At 38.3% G+C, this 18,634-nt stretch overlaps 1 protein-coding gene across 2 annotated transcripts in view; it reads left to right on the forward strand.

Annotated features, from left to right (window-relative positions):
• The window catches only part of OPHN1 (oligophrenin 1), a 507,400-nt gene that overhangs the window by 307,671 nt on the left and 181,095 nt on the right, over nucleotides 1-18,634 (forward strand). For both annotated transcript variants that reach the window (XM_016203882.2, XM_016203883.2), the window contains 5 exons: nucleotides 1,504-1,608; nucleotides 3,607-3,736; nucleotides 6,201-6,301; nucleotides 13,004-13,095; nucleotides 17,772-17,850. In XM_016203882.2, the coding sequence (XP_016059368.1) occupies nucleotides 1,504-1,608; nucleotides 3,607-3,736; nucleotides 6,201-6,301; nucleotides 13,004-13,095; nucleotides 17,772-17,850 (507 nt within the window). The remainder of the gene's footprint in view (nucleotides 1-1,503; nucleotides 1,609-3,606; nucleotides 3,737-6,200; nucleotides 6,302-13,003; nucleotides 13,096-17,771; nucleotides 17,851-18,634) is intronic.

Genomic DNA, 18,634 nt, shown 5'->3' on the forward strand with positions numbered 1-18,634 from the left:
AGGGCCTGTAGCTATGGTAAGGTGTTTGGATTTTAGTCTAAGGGAAGGGGAAAACCTCTGATGGGTGTTAAACAGTATATAAGCCTGGCTGCCATGGCTTAGTAGTTGAGCATTGACCTGTGAACCTGGAGGTCATGGTTTGATTCCCAGTCAGGGCACATGTCCGGATTGCGGATTCGATCCCCAGTGGAGGGCGTGCATCAATGGCTCTCTCATCATTGATATTTCTATCTCTCTTTCCCTCTCCCTTCCTCTCTCTGAAATCAATAAAAATAAATAAACAAGATATAATTGACCTGATTTTGTTATATGGAGAATGGCTTGGAAGAAGCCAACACGGTTACCGAGGAAACCAGTTAGGAAGTTAGTGCAGTGCTCTAGGCAAGAGAAGAAGTTGATTTGGGTTAGAGTGGTAGTGGAAATAGAAAAGATTGGAGACATATTTAGAAGCAAACTGACAGGAATTACTGATAGATTGGATTGAGATGTGATTGAAAGAGAAATCAGGTATGATTCTTTATATTCTGGTTTGATTGATTGGGTAGCATTGTCATTTCCTGAGATGGGAAAGTTTGGGAAAGAAATAGGAAGATTGTGTGTAGTATTTTGTGTGTGGTACACACACATATACACACACACACATATGTATGTGTGTGTGTATATACATATATACACACATGTGTGTATGGTACATAGTACTATATATACACATGTGTTTATATACATAGTTTTTTGTATGTGTTTATGTATATATACATATGCAGTTTGTATTTATATATACATATGTTTATATGTATATGGTGTGTGCATATTTATGGGTGCTCACCTGTTTACTTTCTAAAAAGAATAGAGCAGTTTTTAGTACTTCTTATTATACTTGCCTATTGCCAGCATTGAGCATTATTCTTAAAATGTTTATATTTGATAGGTGAAAGTCATATTTTTTGTTTTTACTTATGCACATTTGATTTTTAATGATGTTGAACATTTTGGACATTAAAAATATTGTATTGATCATTTGTATCCTGTCTTCTGCAACTCCCTCAAAACATTTCTAATTTAAAATTGGGTTTAGGCTCCTTGGATTCTTTAGCATTATGGCAGTCTTCATAAGGGTACAGATGCTTACTTTATTCATTTATCCATTTAGTTACCAATTCCACAAATATTTATATTCCTGATGTTTTAGAGAGAAAAGACACAGTCTATCCCCATACGGTCCAAATTATGAATGTTTTTATATGCTACCTAAAAAGTATCTGAATGAATAAATTTGTTAGTAGTACTTATTTTCTGGAACTGAGTTCAGTATAAACGCTTAACCAAATAAGAGAATAGTTATGAGTAGAATAGCTATGAGTAGACATGTTTGTGTTTGCATGACTAATTTTAAGACTATACTGGGTAAACACTGTGTGGAATTTCTTTTCTGTGATTGTGTTTTATTTATTTGATTAATGAGAAGGTGCTGGTGATAAAGTTATTTTTACATGTTTCCCCTAGGTCTTGGCCTTTCTCCATAGCCTCTTCATTTCCAACAACTTGACTGTGGAGCTCACACAGGATTTCCTCCCATACAAACAAAAGCTCCAGCTCAGTTTGCAGAATGTAAGATCGTGTGTGGGTTTTGTCACCTGTCTCTGCATTACAATTGGATTTGAACCCTGATGACCTTGACCTTCAAATTCTAGGTTTTAACACTCCAGCCAATTTGTCAAGACACACTGGTGTGGATCACAGATACTTTAGTATACTGGACTGTTCTTGCTCTTCCCTGTCTTTGGGGCCGACTGTTGCTCAAACCCACCCTTATACCTACTGACACCTCTATCTATCCAATATTTATTAAGTGTTGCTAAATTGTTGCATCTCTCTTAGATCAGAACCCAGCTATGGGCTTATTTATGCACAGGTTTTATGCTACTTCCCTGCTTATCAATCAAGACACTCTCATTGTGGGTTTTATTATCATGAATGCCAATTTCCCCCCTCTTCCTTTTTTTACTAAATATTACTAGAGTTAACTGAATTATTTTTCAAGGTTTTCTCCACCTCCTTTCCCATATTGGTCCTTATAGATGGGCATAAGCACAGCCTTCCTTCTTGTCACATTTTTTTATTTGTTTATTTAATTCACATTTAATAATACTTGTGGATATAATGAACATATACTGTGTGTTAGGTATTGTAACATGCCTCATTGTAACATGAAACATGTTAGTTTTTCTGTCTTCAAGAAATATACAGTCTCTTGGTGGAGAGAGACATAATCACATATAAATAATAATTCCTTTTGATAACTGCTATAATAAAATTAAGACCAAAAATTTTAAACATGCACAGAGAGTTGACAATTGACTGTGGAGTACATTCAGAGAAGGCATCACTAACGTAGTTACTTTGAACTAATTATTACATTAAATGAAATTTATAAGTGTATTTTTAGATGAAAATGGTTGGTAAATGGCAGTGGAAATAAATTTCACTTGTTTGTGAAATTTCCTGACTTACAGTTGCTATTGTTGTTTTTCTTTTGGGGCACTCTCTTTTCTACGGGTTCTCTTTTCTGGGGACTTTCCTTCACCAGAATGTGAGAGCCCTTATCTTCTGCTGACTTATAAAGTATTTCTATAACCAGGTTAATTGCTTGAATCTTCTTTCAAATATAGCTTGAAAAGTATGAGTTTAGCAAGCCTTTGCATGGATATATATGGTGAACTCATTTAAAGGATAATGAATAGAGTGAGCCCAACTAGATAGGGTAGCTAAGATCACCTTTGTCACTGTCATGTGACAATCTTGAGACTAAATACTAAGGGCCTCTAATGATTTTCATATCCACATTTCAAGCTGTGTCTTGCCATTGTGCTTTAGTTGTGTATTTTTAAAATATTACTTCTCACCATTAGCTTTTGCTATTCATGATTATGAAAACATAATTTTCTATTCACCTATCTTCAAAGAGAGCACCCTCTCATATATTTTATCCTACTGGTCAGAATTTAAATCAGAGTTAAGTAGGCAGTAACTTTACTTGAGGCAGAAGTTAGAAGTTGCCCTCTTAGTCAAGCATGGGTCAGTCTCCTGCTCAGAATTCTAAGAGCTCTTATTTATTTGAGTCTTATGTGATTCCTGTTAGAAAAAGTTTCTCAAATGTGTACATTGCTATTTGTTTGTTTCTCTTTTAGTCTTTTTTAAAAAATATATATCTTTATTGATTTCAGAGAGAGAGGAAGGGAGAGAGAGAGAGAGAGATAAAAAAATCAATGATGAGAGAGTCATCATTGATCAGCTGCCTCCTGCACACCCCTGACTGGGGACTGATCCCGCAACCCGGGCATGTGCCCTTACCGGGAATTGAACCCCGATCACTTGGATCCTAGATCAACGCTCAACCACTGAGCCATGCCCGGCCGGGCCCTTTTAGTCTTTACTACTGTTAAACTCTATAAAATTAGTTTCCAAAGTTTATGGCATTCAACACTTGGTTTTTGCTGTGTTGTAACACATAATGAAAGCCAAGACAACTCTGGGTCTCTGACCAAAAATTGCGTATTTATGATGATGGTGATGATAATAATGATTATGATGATAATGTCTTGGCAGACAAGAAATCATTTCTCCAGTACCCGAGAAGAGATGGAAGACCTTAAGAAAAGGATGAAAGAGGCTCCCCAGACTTGCAAACTTCCAGGACAGCCAACCATTGAAGGCTATCTGTATACCCAAGAGAAATGTGAGTGGGAATACTGGTATACCCACTGGGTTTAAGTAGACTGGCACCTACTGCTTCTTGGCTTTTCCAAACTCTGGCACCAATAATGGTCACAGACCCCTGAGAACTATACCTCTTTGGAGAGTAGCCTGGTAATAGTGAAAATTAAAAGGAAGGGGAAATTGGAAGGGGAGGTTAAAGATTTGTCTTCCAAAGGTTCTGGAATAGTAAGACCTCAGGTTTTCTCTGAGATTCAAAATGGTAATTGTTAATCATTTAGTGCTTTTAATGACTTTGGCTGGGGCAAAAAAGGAGGTAGGGGATAGGAGATAGAAAAATAATATTTGTTACACCTCCTATGTGCCAGGCATGGTGCTAAGTGCTTTAAATACACTATCTCATTTAATCTTTGAAACCACTTTATACCCAGTTTTTACATGAGACCACTAAGGCTTAGCGATTTCACTAGTTGAAAGTCACCCAACTATTAAGTAACAGGACTTAGAGTCAACTCAGGTCTGTGAAATGTCAAAACCTATGCTCCTACCTCTATACTCTCTACCTTCCACTGCTTTAGGATTACACGGTTGCTCTTAAACCACTAAATAACCATCATGATTTCAGTGGGCAAGGCAGTTGTTCATTGATAGCCAAGGAAAATGGGTTAACTTACCCAGTCACCAAACATTACAGATGATTCAAGTTTTCCTGCCTTCTAAATTACATTATGCAAACCTGTATGTACTGTTTTATTTTCCTTATGAACTATGACCTAATGACCCCAAAGTCTGTGATTTCATTCCCTGACCAGAATTATTCTACCTGGAGAGCAGGTTACCAGTGGCAAAAACCACTGCAATACACAAAGCATGATATTGTAGCAGTGATATTATTTTGCTTTTCCTCCCTTAGAGCAATTAACTTTTGATGGATTTTAAAGATGTGATCTTACATCTGTCAGGTTCATCTCTTCAACTCTGCATTGCAGGATTTCTCAATCTCAGCACTATTTACATTTCATGCTGAGTAATTCCTTGTTCTGAAGGGGCCATCCTGTGCACTATAGGATGTTTAGCAGCATCTCTCGCCACTTTATCACTTGCCAAGTGTTATAATCTGAAATGTCTTTAGACATTGCCAACTGTCCCCTGGGGGGCAAAATTGCCCCTACTTGTGAACCACTGTAATATTATAAAAGAGGTACAGAATAATGTGTTTGTAATCTTGGCTCTAATCCTAACTAGCTATGTGATCCTTCTATGCCCCATTTTTCTAATTTGTCAAGTGAATATGTTATTGCTACTCAGTTGAATGTATGCTTAATGAGCATCCTTTTTTCCAGATAATATTCAATGCATTAGGCATACAAAAAAATGAATCCACCTTCATTTTTGACCTCAAGAAGTACACAGTCTGATAAGGAAGATGGACAAGTATATCAATAATTATAATGAAATATGTTGAGCATATATATAAGGGGCATATATATAAGGGCTTCACTGAGAAAGTGATGTTTGAACTGGAACTTGAATTATGAGTGGGCTCTTGACAGGTAAAGAAAAAGGGAAAGAAAATTCCAGGTGTATACCACTGCATGAGTAAAGGCACAGAGGTTTATGAGGATGTAGTTTATTTGTAGGGTCTTGATTTGCCAAGAATAGTCCTAGTTTATATCTGTTGTCCTAATGTAATTAACAATGGTGCCTCATTCACTCTTAAATATGTCTTGAATATGTATGATAAATTATATGGTCACCTTTTTATTTGGAAACTGAAATTAATTCAATGAGACAGGAACACAGAAACAAAGTTGAAAAGATAAATATGATCATAATATGAAGGGCTTTGAGGGCCAACCTTAGGAGTTTGGAGATAATGGGAAACCATGGGTGGTTTATAATGAGAAGAATGACATAAATAGAGATATATAGTTAAAATATCCCTCTAGCAAAAGAGTGGAGAATGGACTTGAAAGGAGTAAAATTAATTGGAAAAATAATGAATTTTTGTTTTGCTTAGATATCTTATAAAACATGAAACAGATAAGTCAGCAATAGGGTGTTGAACTAAGTTAGTTTTAAAAGAGATGGAGAGGATAAGACAGCTTAAGGAGAGACATTTAAGGGATTGAATGGGCAGAACCAACCACCAATCAAATGGGGCACATTACAGGGAAGTAGGAGCAGAAGATGACAGGTTTTCAGCTTATATAATAAGATATGTAGTGGTAGCATTCATAGAGAACATGGCAAGGTGAGTGGTTTGGAGCAAGCCAGAGCAGATGTGGAAAGCAGTTGATGAGTGTTCACATCTCCGTACATGCAATAGGCAAGTGGTAATACAAGGCTGGAACTCAGGGGAAGGGGAGGGCTGGATCTGGAGCATGACCCTGAAGGCTAAACTGTATGCAGCTTCCATCTTAGGGGTGGACTGACCATGCAGCCAAAAAATTAATTTGTCAGCTCACTTTTGCCTCTCTTTCTAGGGGCTCTGGGAATATCCTGGGTGAAATACTACTGCCAGTATGAGAAAGAGACCAAAACACTCACCATGACACCAATGGAGCAGAAGCCAGGTGCTAAGCAGGTCAGTTCTTTCTTGTGCCACATTTTTTGCAACACATCTGTGACTGCATCTCAGAAGAGAGTATATGTTGACTTAGTGTCAAACAACCAAATACATCACTGTCATGTGAAGCCATAGCTTCATATGTTCTCCCTGGCCTAAGTTTGCATTGGGCCCGATACTTTTCAGTTGAGTGAAAGATCTCTGTTAATTATGTCAGGCCTTTGGAAAATGCCTGTACTCTTTCACACCAATTACTAAATTATTACAACTGCCTGTCACATTGTACAAATAAAATTTGCAAAACTATGGCTGAATTGTGGTTGGAGAGTATGACTTGTTTTTAAGAAGGCTCTACTATAGGATTCCTTTAAGTGCAAAAGTTTAAAATATAAATCATTTACCAAAATTATTTTTTAAAAGAGTTAATTTGTTGCATAAAGTTAGAATAACCTATATCTCACAGTCTATGTAATACTCAAATATCTTTAAGCAGTTAATGCCTCTTCTTCCATCCACCAAATCTTACCCTTCTCCCCAAAGTGGCAAAATGAGTTTAGCATACTGAGAACATAGTTTACTCATCTGCAAGAACCTGATATGTTATATTAAGTTTGTAATGTTAGACCATGGGGACAAAAATTTTATTCTGTCATCCCACTTTTCCCTGTCTTTGTAGGAATTTTGGGAATACACACTCACACACAAACTCCAAGATTTCTTAAGATAAAAGCCAATAGACTATTAATATGCTAAAATAGTTCAATGTGTCCTTTTAACTGTCTCTCAGACAGGGTCTTGGTCATATTTAAGGATTTTAGTTTCTTACAAATTGACAAAGTGAAACCATGTCACTTGTTAGCATTGAATGTTGTGGTACATGAAGACCCAATTTAGGTAGAAAGGAAATTGGGCCAATTTTCCTCTATTGTGATGTTTTCCATGGAAGATCGTGCTTGTATGGCTTTTGCATAGGAAATTAGAGAAGACTGAGATTTAGTGGTAGGGTGCTGAAAACTGCTTTTTTGTTGTTCTTTTTTTAAAATTTCATCTTTATTGTTGAAAGTATTAAAAATGTCCCTTTTTCCCCCATTGATCCCCCCCTGCATATCTCCCCCCAGGCCTTCACTACACTATTATCAGTCCATGGGTTATGCATATAGGCATATAACTTCTTAGGTTAATCTCTTCACACCCACCCCTATCTTCCCTCTGATCTAGATCTGGATCTATTTTGTTCACCAGTTTATTTTGTTCATTAGATTCCACATACGAGTTAGATTATGTGATACTTGTCTTTCTCTGACTGGCTTATTTCACTTCTCCAGGTCCCAACATGCTGTCTCATAGGGTAAGGGATCCTTCTTTTTTTTTTTTTTTTAAATTGACATATATATATATATTTAATATATCTTTATTAATTTCAGAGAGAGGAAAGGAAAGGGAGAGAGAGAGAGAGAAATATCAATGATGAGAGAGTCATTGATCGAGCCCACAACCCGGGCATGTGCCCTGACCGGGAATCGAACCCGGATCGCCTGGATCCCAGGTCAACGCTCAACCGCTGAGCCACGCCCGGCCGGGCAGGGATCCTTCTTTTTTACAGCTGCATAGTATTCAATAGTATAAATGTCCAAGAAGATGCTTGATATGATTTCAGTCTTCTTGAACTTGTAGAGATTCGTTTTGTGTCCTAACATGTAGTCTATCTTTGAGAATGTCTCATGTGCACTTGGGGAGAATGCATATTCTGCAGCTGTAAATGTCAGCTAAATCCATCTGATCTAGTGTGTCACTGTTTCCTTGTTGATTTTTTGACTGGAAGATCTATCCAGTAAAGTCCTCCAGAAGTTTTATTTTTTCAGCCTGAGCTAGTCTTTTGTTCTGCAGTGGGTCTCTTGTCAACAGCATATATTCAGGTCATGTTTTCTTATCCACTCAGCTACCCTATGTACTTTGATTGGAGCATTTAATTCACTTATATTTAAAGTTCTTATTGATAGGTACTTACCTATTACTATTTTATTTCTTTATGCTTATGTATCTTGTGCTCTCTATTTCAACCTCTTATTACACCAGTCCCTTTAACATTTCTTGCAGTGCTGATTTGGTGGTGATAAACTCCTTTAGTCTTTTTTTGTCTGGGAAGCTTTTTATTTCACCATCTTTTTTTTTTAATCCTCACCTGAGAATATTTTTTCCATTGGTTTTCAGAGAGAGGGAGAGAGAAACATCAATGTGAGAGAGATACATTGACTAGTGGCCTCCCACATGAGCCCTGACCAGGACCAAGAATTGAGCCCTCAACTGAGGTACTTGCACTTGGCCGGAATTAAACCTGGGACTCTTCAGTCTGCAGGCTGATGCTCTAACCATTAACCCAAAATGACCAGAGCTCACCATCTATTTTGAATGATAACCTTGCTGGATAGAGTAGTCTAGGTTTCAGATCCTTGTTTTGCATTACCTTGAATACTTTATGCCATTTTTTTTTTTTTTGGCCTGTAGAGTTTCCGATGAGAAATCAGCTGACATCCTTATGGGAGCTCCTTTGTAGGTAACAGATCGCTTTTCTCTTGCTGCCTTTAAGATTCTCTCCTTTTCTTGAATTTTTGGCATTTTAATTATGATGTGTCTGGGCGTGGGCCTCTTTGGGCTCTTCTTGCTTGGGACTCTCTGTGCCTCCTGAACTTGTGTGACTTTTTTCTTCATCAGGTTAAGGAAGTTTTCTGCCATTATTTCTTCAAACAGGTTCTCTAACTCTTGTTTACTTTCTATATCTCCTGGTGCTTCTATGATGCGAATATTTTTATGTTTCATTTTGTCCCACGGTTCCCTTAAACTGTCCTGTTTTTAAATTGTTTTTTCTTTTTTGTTCTCTGATTGAGTGATTTTCTTTCTACCCTGTCTTCTAATTTGCTGATTCAGTCCTCAGGTTCCCCTAATCTGCTGTTTATTCCTTCCAATGCTTTTTTATTTCTACTATGTCATTCTTAATTTCCTTCATAGTTTCCGTATCTTTTTTTGTGATGTTGAGCATCCTTATAATCAGTATTCTGAACTCTGTATCTGATAAATTGTTTATCTCCATTTCATTTATCTCTTCTTCTGAATAATTCTTCATTTGGGGCTTGATTTTTTTGTTTTCCCCTTTTGGCTGCCTGTTTGGGTTTATTTCTATCTATTAGGTAGTTCTGCTAGGTCTCCCAGTGTATTGGATGGTCTCTGGTGCAGGCCAATGTCAGACGCTAGTTGTGACTGGCCTTCATTACCCTGTTTGAAGTTTTCAGCACTCCACAGTTTGTGGTTGCCTCTGCTGGTACTAGGAATGTTTGAATTGGACCTTTTTTTGTTCTTATGCACACATATTGTTACTCTGCTTCAAATGTTGACTGGAAATGGGATGCAACTCTAATGAAGGGTACCAAATGGGATTTCCAGAACTTTCATCCCTGCTTCTGTGTGGGCCTGTTACTTATTCATGACTCCAAAGCTCTCTTTACTTTCCAGTCTGCTAATTGCCAAAGCACCTTTCAGTACACTTCCAATGAATTCATCTTGTGCTAAAGCACAGAACTTGTTCCTGTTCTGTCCGAACTGAGCTGATATACCAGACTGGCAAGTGCTTATGAGCAAAACTGTCCTGCAGTCTCTTTCTTTTCTTTTTATACATATGTGACTTCCCAAATCCTGGACTTGAAACTTTATTTCTTAGACAGTAAGCTCAGTTAGGCTCTTTCTCTCCTGCTCAGAGGTGCCTACTGCTAAGCTCAAGACAGAAGCAGTAGATGCCACTTTCATATCCTCCTAGTGAATAAGAGCAAGCCCTCCTTTTAGTTTTTCTTCCCCTCTTCCCTTTTCATTGATTGGCTGCTTGTAAAACTTCAGTTGTGTCACAGATTTAGCAGTTTTACTATTGGATTCCTTATGGAATGGAAAGAGGAAATTGGTTCTCTATTATGAAGGAAGAGTAGGTGGAAGTAATTATTTGAATTTCCCTTAATTGGAGTTGGAAATGACTTCTTGTCAGTTCTCTGACTTAGTTCCTATTACTAGCTTTTGTTCTAGAAAGGCAAATTATTTAAATAAATGAGACAATGATAATATCTTAAAAAGCCACTGTGTATTGAATGTCTGCTGTGTGCCAGACTCTGAATACTTTCCATCATGTGCCTCATTTACTCTCCCAGCTGCACTGTGAGTTATGATTAGCCAAATTTGAAGATGGAGGAATTCACTCTTTTTTAGATTATGGTACTTACCACTGCTCCCCTTATTATTTCAGCATATCAACTTCCATTAGAGTTATACTTTCCCAAACACTATTCATCCTTTCCCTGTCAGATGGTTGTGGTAAGAGTAAAGAGTGCTAACTCTTGAGTCTCAAGAACTGGTTTTAAATTCTAGCTCTGTAGCCTAGTAGCTTTTTGTTTAGTATTTATTTTTATTTTATATTTATTTATTTATTTTAATCCTCACCTGTGGATATATTTTTTATTGATTTTAGAGACAGGCAGGGAGAGTGAGAGAAAGAAACATCAATGTGAGAGAGAAACATGTATCATTTGGTTGCCTCCCACATATGACCTGATTGGGGATCGAACCCACAACCTGGGTATGTGCCCTGACTGGGAATCAAACCTGCCACCTTTCAGTGCACAGAACATCGCTCCGACCAAGAGACACTGGCCATGGCAGCCTAGTGCCTTTTTGATCTTGAGTAAATTACGTTTTTCTCAGTATCTTTTTCTTTCTTAGAAAAATGGCAAGGCTGTTAAAGTGGTCCATAAACATTTATTGAACACTGACTTTTTACTAGGTACTAAATATATAAAGATAAATAAGACACTGCCCATGTTCTTGAGGAGTTTTCAGTCACGTAGGAGAATCAGACATAAAAACATAAAACTTTAATATAATGTGGAAAACATATAGTGGGCAATGTATGGGATTTGATAAGGGTTTGGGGGGAAATTGAAGCTAAACTGCAAGTTGTAGAACAAGAGTTTAGCCAGGCAAATAATATACATAGTCATTTCAGGTGTAGGAAACAGTAAATGCAAAGTTATGGCATCATGATAAAGCATGATATATGTGTGAAATAAGAGCAATTTTGCACTGACGAGGGTGGCTTCAGCTGAACCTGGAGTGGTGGACAAGGCCTAGGCCCCTGAGCAGTGATGCCACTGAATGTGAGGGAGTTCATAGTTTAAAGTGGGAGGGCGAGTACATAATGCTTTTATTAATCATTCACATCTTGAGTGACTATAACAATTATTGATATTCTAAGTGTTGGCACAGGGAAGGCAGATTGAATGATGAATTTTGAGTTGAGTTTTTATATTGCAGGAGTAGCAAAAGAATAGGCTTTTGGGGATTGAGTGTGACAATGAGAGAAAAGTATTTGATGATCAGTTTAGATGTGGGCCAGTTTAGATGGTGCAGTGCTTAGGCACAGACCTGGCACTTGGGCAATTTTTCTGAAATTGAGATAGCAAGGTGGGCAGTATTATTCCCATTTAATAGACTGTGAAGTTAAGATTCAGAAAGTGAAAATGATTTGCCCTGGGTCATATAGCTAGTAAATGTCTTAACTGAGACAGGATCCCAGGTTTTAAGCTTCCTAGTTTATTGCCATTTTCATTATACCAACTTGGGTGACTTTGGGTAAGCCATTTTACCTCTCTGAGCTTCCTCCAAGGGTTGTTATGAAGAAAGTTGTTTATTAATACCTAGTAGGTGATTAATAAATGCTACTTCTCTTACCATATAACATTGTCTCTGTTGAGATAATAGAGGGGAACTGAACAGTGTGGAACTCGGGAATTTTAGTCTGTGAACAAAGTGGATTTCTTTTTTCTTTTTTTTTCCTTTAAATATATCTTTATTGATTTCAGAGAGAGAAAGGGAAAGGGAGAGAGAGAGAGATAGAAACATCAATGATGAGAGTGTCATTGATCGGCTGCTTTCTGCACGCCCCCCACTGGGGATTGAGCCCACAACTTGGGCATGTGCCTTGACAGGGAATCGAACCTCGATCTCCTTGATCATAGGTCAATGCTCAACCTCTGAGCCACGCCGGCTGGGTGACAAAGTGGGTTTCAATAGCCTTGTTAAGTGCCCATAAGACTAAGGTGGACCAAACTACCCTACACATATGAAATACCAAATGCCACCTTGGCTAATACACATATTGGCTTATTTTTCCTACTCCTGCCCTATCTTTGGAGACCTTGCTTTTGGAAGCCCTCAAGAGTCTAGAGTTGGAGAAATGTTTGCCTTCCCCTCCTTCATCAGCCACTTTAATGGAAGGAGGGTTGCAGAAAGACACTTACTCATACCGATCTCCCTACCTAGACATCTAATGAAAATTCTATTGTGGATACCTAATGTGATTTGGGGCAGCCTATTTCTCCTACACTCCCCTTACATGATGTGAAATGAGCTTCCTACTTAATCTAGTGCACTTGGTAAAGAGTAATGGCCTACCCTGAATATAATTGTCTCTTTGTCTCAGCTATTTGTTGATTTTTGGAACAGGGACAAACCATCTGCCACTTTGCTACAACTACCATTTGAAGGAACAAAGGTTCTCAGTGAGGCTATGCATTGCTCCTGCTGCCTGACAGATGCCTTCCAAGTGACATTAAGGACACTGCAGGAGGTAGAAAAAGCTTTTGTGCATTTTTTTCAAATTGACTATTAATTTTTCTCTTTTATCAGGGTCCCTTGGACTTAACCTTGAAGTACTGCGTGAGAAGGAAGACAGAGTCTATTGACAAGAGGTTCTGTTTTGATATAGAAACTAATGAAAGGTAAGCTGTGCTGATGTGAATTGGCAGTGTCCCATGCATCAGATGCTGAGTCTGGGTAGGACTTTTCCTCTATCATATCTTGTTGATGAAAATGAGAAAATCTATCCCAGCTGGTGTGGCTTAGCAGTTGAGCATCAACCTATAGGATCCAGGAGATCAAGGTTTGATTCCCGGTCAGGGAGATGCCCAGGTTGCAGGCTCAATCAACGGTAGGGGGTGTGCAGGAGGCAGCCGATCAGTGATTCTCTCATCATTGATGTTTCTATTTCTCTTTCGCTCTCCCTTCCTCTCTCTGAAATCAGTCAAGATATATTTTTTAAAAAAGAAAAGAAAATGAGCAAATCTAGCCCATCCGTCATGGCTCAGTGGTCGAGTGTTGACCTATGAACCAGGCAGTCATAGTTCAATTCCCAGTCAGGGCACACTCCCGGGTTGTGGGCTCTATCCTGGCAGGGGGTGTGCAGAAGGCAGCCGATCAATGACTCTATCTCATCATTGATGTTTTTCTCCCTTCCTTTCTCTGAAATAATAATAATAAAAAAAAATTTTAAAGAGCAAATATATTCCTGACATTGTTGTCTTGGCTCTTCCGGTTGCCCTTCACAGGGATCCATGTTAGACCTGGCCCTGAGCTGGTTCTTTCTATGCAAACTTCAGTCAGCTTCACCTCACCTGCTCTAAGCAGAAAGAGTCATTCCTAGGATTTAATTTGCTATCAGATATGCAAAAGGTCAGCATTTGATGATGTTGCAAAATGGACAAGATAACAAAACTCATTCTTTTAAAAATCCCCTAATATAACATATAAGAACAAGTGAATTGGAACACATTTTTAAAGGAGCTAGATGTGGGGGATGGTTGTAGTGGTACTGAGGAGTCTTTTTTCCCCCCACTTGGTACAATTATCATACAGACAGACTTTCCCTACTTTGCAGATATTGATGTAAAGTGGAAATAGTTTGATTATCAACTTTCTGATTTCAGCCAAGGCTTACAAACTTTGGACTTGGTTGCACTTGTTTCTCTCCAATGCTCTCTTTTTTTTTTCTTACCTGGGGACATTTTGTCAGAGGGGAATTAAACCTTTAAATTTTAAACTGAGAGCATTTGGAATGACTTTGAATAAATGCATGTTATGTAGGTGGGAAGTTTATCTAAATCTCAGTGAATAAATCGGCTTCTATATTTTATTTCAATCTGTTGTTACTATGTATTTAATACTGAGTAATAGAATAGAATTTAACAAAAAGATCAGATTACTAGAAAGGAACTTAGAGGTTCAATTACAATATCATGTGAATTGTATGACTGGAATCATAAAGATTAGTCTGAGAGATGAGGGCTTTTTAATACTTTTGATCTGGAAATAAATAACTACAGGTCAGTTTCCCCATTTTAATTTTCTGTTTGTGAATCTATATGATTTTTTTGGTTAAAAATGGATGGTCCCAATCAAAGATGACTCTGATAGTAAACGTAGTTACTGGTAACCATGAATCTGTCACTCATGTTCACCAAAGCTACAGGCCTAGTAGGAAGGGGGAAATGACTTTGCTATGGCTTTCCTTTCATGAATCTTGCTGTCTCTGGCTTTGCAGCATGAATGTGCTTAAAAGAAATAAAAGTTTTCTGCCTTTAGTTTCACTCTGATTATCTTTTTAGCTTAAATTTGCAAGCTATATGTTTGCAGATAATATTCCCATGGACTCAAAGCAGTTGCAAATAATTTGGATCTGAGGTTAGGAGCTGAGAGCAATTCATATTTATGTATCTTGCACTTAATGCTATGCATGGCTCATGGTAGATAATAAATTTGGTGTTCATTTTTAATCTATTTTTTCCTGTCCTGGAATGCTAAGGATTTCTTACCCAGGAGTTAAAGTTTTGATGTGTCTGTGAATTTAGTTACCATATATTGGTTACTTTTAAAAACATTCCCTGATTTAATTCCCTTCCTCATTTTACAGGTAAGGAGATTGAGACTTGAATATGCTTAACTGACTTGCCAAATCAAAGTCACATAGTGGCAAGGCTGGGCTCACAACCTGGTCTGTAGGTTTCCAAAGCCCATGTTCTTTTTAACTTAATTCCATTGTCTGTTGTAAGCAAAATATCTGTGCTGTGAAATAGAAGGTCAAAAATAACATCGAATGGATGCTGAGGCACTTCTGCACATGTGGCATTTTCTGAGGAATGTGACATCTGTTTTCCTGTCTAGCCATTCTGCTCTAAGGAACAGAGTTGGACTGTCTAGCAGGCAGCAGGCACCTGTACTCATGTTTCCTGCAGCACAGAGAAAAGGAGGCTTTGCGTCCTTTTTTTTCTATTTCAGGAATAGAGGATAACATTTTCTTAGTATTCCTACAAGTATTTGAAGCCACAGGCTCATAATCCATCAGAGCTTGAATGGCAATAATGGCAGCAGCAGCAGCAACACGAATGCTGACATTTGCTGAATACTTCCTATGTGCCAAGCAGTATTCTCAGCCCTTTAAGTGATAATATCATTTAGTCCTCATCACAGTCATGTGAGGTAGGGGATATTATTGTCCTAATTTTACAAACGAAGACAAGGAGACAGAGAGAAGGTAAGCAAGCCAGATTTCATAGCTGGAAAATGGTAGAGCCAGTATCTAAATCCAGGCATTCTACTCTCCAAGCTCACACTCTTAATTGCTACACTCTTCTGCAAAATATGCTGTGTATGCCTTTTTGTTCCAGAAGGGTCATTGAGACCTCAGGGAGGCCAAAGGATTTGTCTTAGGTTATAATAGAAGACCCTGGACTAGAAGTCAGCACTCTTTCTACTTTGTCATTCTGTTCTTAAACAATATTGTTTTTTGAATTTGACTTTCTGTAGTACTTAAGAATCTCCAAATGCTTCCTGAATAGTCACTTATTTATTCTTTCAGCTTCTCTGTAAGGTGAAGGAAGGACACACCACACACTGGCTTTTTGATTTCTCAGATAGGGAAGCTCAGTTCCAGAATGGTTTTAATATCACATCTGGTCCTCAGTTTCTGCTTTTCTGTCTGTTGCCCATTTGCTTGTTCACCTTCTTCCTAGCTGCAGGATTCAGCTGCATAGCTGCTTTTACAAAGATTTCTAGACTTTCTAGCCCCATAAGATATATCTGAAAGGTTGGGTGTTTCTAAGAGGAAAGATAACATGAAAAAATCCAGTATCCAAAGGCAAGTCTTGGTTTTCAGTTGATTCTTTTTTTTTTTTTTTTTTTAATTGATTTCAGAGAGGAAGGGAGAAGGAGATAGAAACATTGATGAAAGAGAAACATCAATCAGCTACCTCCTGCATGCTCCATATTGGGGATTGAGCCCACAGTCCAGCCATGTTCCCTGAAAGGGAATCGAACCAGTGACCTCTTGGTGCACAGGTCGACATTTAAGCACTGAGTCACGCAGGCCAGGCTCAATTGATTCTTGCTAAAGGATGATTTAAGAGCTTTCTTTTTTAAGGAGTACTTTAATGAAGTAAGAGAAAGGCAGGTAAAATAGGAATCCCATGATATCAGAACTGGAAAGGACCTCCCAGCTTGTGTGTTTCAACACCCTTATGAATAATGAAACAGGCCCAGAGAGGCCCAGTGACTTTTTCAAGGTCTCTCGTCATTGTTCTTATCATTTTATGACTGAGAGAGTTCTCATCTTATAGGAGGAGTGAGAGGAACAAGCTTCTCATAATGGCACAGTGAGGCAGAGAATGCAAGGAGACTTTATGCTTGCAATACTATGGTCAATCCTGTTTCCAGTTTGGTTTTTGAAGGTCTAAAAAGGCAATACACAGTTTAGAAACTTGGGATATCTCTGGGTATCGGTAGCCTGCAAGTAAATAGAATAATATTGGGGTTGAGGCCCCCTTCCATGCAGAAGAGGCCCTATAATTTAGTGATTAAGAAAGAACATGGCTGCAAGGCCAGAATTACTAAACTGAAATCCTGGTCCACTATATTTTATCCAATATGTGAATTTAGGTAACTTCTCTATACCTCAGGTACTGCTTCTGTAAAATAGGATTTTTTAAAACTATAGTACCTGCTTTATAGGCTTCCTGGGTAGATTAAATAAATTAATACCTATAAAGTACTTAGAACAGAACCTGGTACCTAGTGAGCATTTAATTCTTAGTTGTTATTATTAGTCATAAGATTGCTTAAGTCAGCCAAAAGGCCTCGTCACTGGGGTTGAGCCACTATGCATGTTGTTGAGTTCTTTCCATCTGGAAATGCTCCTGGATATCCTAGGTGGTGGAAGTAGCAAAGCCTTTTTCCTGAAGATGAATGTGCCCATGATAAACATGCTAACCCCTAGAGCCCAGACCAAACCGCTGGCTTCTGAGAGAGGCAGAGAGAACCTCAGTTTGGCTCAAGCAGTAGAAGGCCAATTTAAGTGTGTATTATGGCGAGATATTTGGCATCTCCTATTTCCTTGCCCCATCCTAGCATGATGCTGCTGATACTATCTCCCTCAGGGTTCCCAAAGTTACTGCTCTCTAAATGTTCTGTTATTTTCTGAGTAAAACAGATTTTGAACATTTTGAGTTCTGTGTGCCTGTGCCTACTCAGTGTGACACCTCCCTGGGCTGAAAGGGACCTTAGATCACAAGACTCCATTCTCTCAGATGAGTTTTCTGCTTTCAACTTCTCATTTTTCTTTCCTCAGGCCAGGAGCCATCACTCTGCAGGCCCTTTCAGAAGCTAATAGAAGGCTATGGATGGAGGCCATGGATGGGAAAGAGCCTGTAAGTTACCTCAGACACTAGTGATACCTCTGCAGCATAGCCCAGCGTGTGAGTGCCCTCTAGTGGTTCAAATGGGTCTAGTACAGTTAAAGGGTAATACAGATCCATCTGACTCAAAATTTTTAGAGCCAGAAGGAATTTTGTTGATTCACCATCTCTTGTTTAACAAGTTAGACAACTTAACAACAAATCTATGTTTCTCTTTCTCCCCTCCCCTCCTCTCCCTCCCTCCCTCCCCCTCTCTCAAATCCATAAATTAAAAACAAACAAACAAGTAAGACAACATGAATTCTAGGGAGGGTGAAGAACTTCTCTAGGACCACCCTCATCAAAGCTGGGCCTAGAATCCAGGGCCCGTAGTTTCTTGCCCCAGTTTTACATTATGCAGCTGTGCCTACAAGATATTCTTAAAGAAAACTAAGCCTTTTTTCATTTTCTACAATTAATATGTGTTCATATAGATGGATTTAAAATAATTGGCATGGCTGTGAACAAGCATTTATTAAGATTTTATTCAAAATTGTTTCACTGCCCCTTATTATACCCTCAAGTCAGTTTATTACCTTTAAGGGTACAGCTAGTAGAGGAGATGGCATTGACATCCTGTATCCCAAGATGCACTACTATTTAGAAGACTGTTGCACAGGAGGACAGGCAATAACTTAAAAGGGTTAATGATTCTATAAAGACCAATATGAACAGTAAGAAATAATTGAAAAGCATTTTCTCTCTTCAGTATCTTCCCAGTAGGTTTGTTCTAATGGCATATGAAATAATATCAGCT

This window comes from Miniopterus natalensis, chromosome X (genome assembly GCF_054644295.1).
Source record: "Miniopterus natalensis isolate mMinNat1 chromosome X, mMinNat1.hap1, whole genome shotgun sequence".
In the NCBI taxonomy this organism is placed as follows: domain Eukaryota; kingdom Metazoa; phylum Chordata; class Mammalia; order Chiroptera; family Miniopteridae; genus Miniopterus; species Miniopterus natalensis.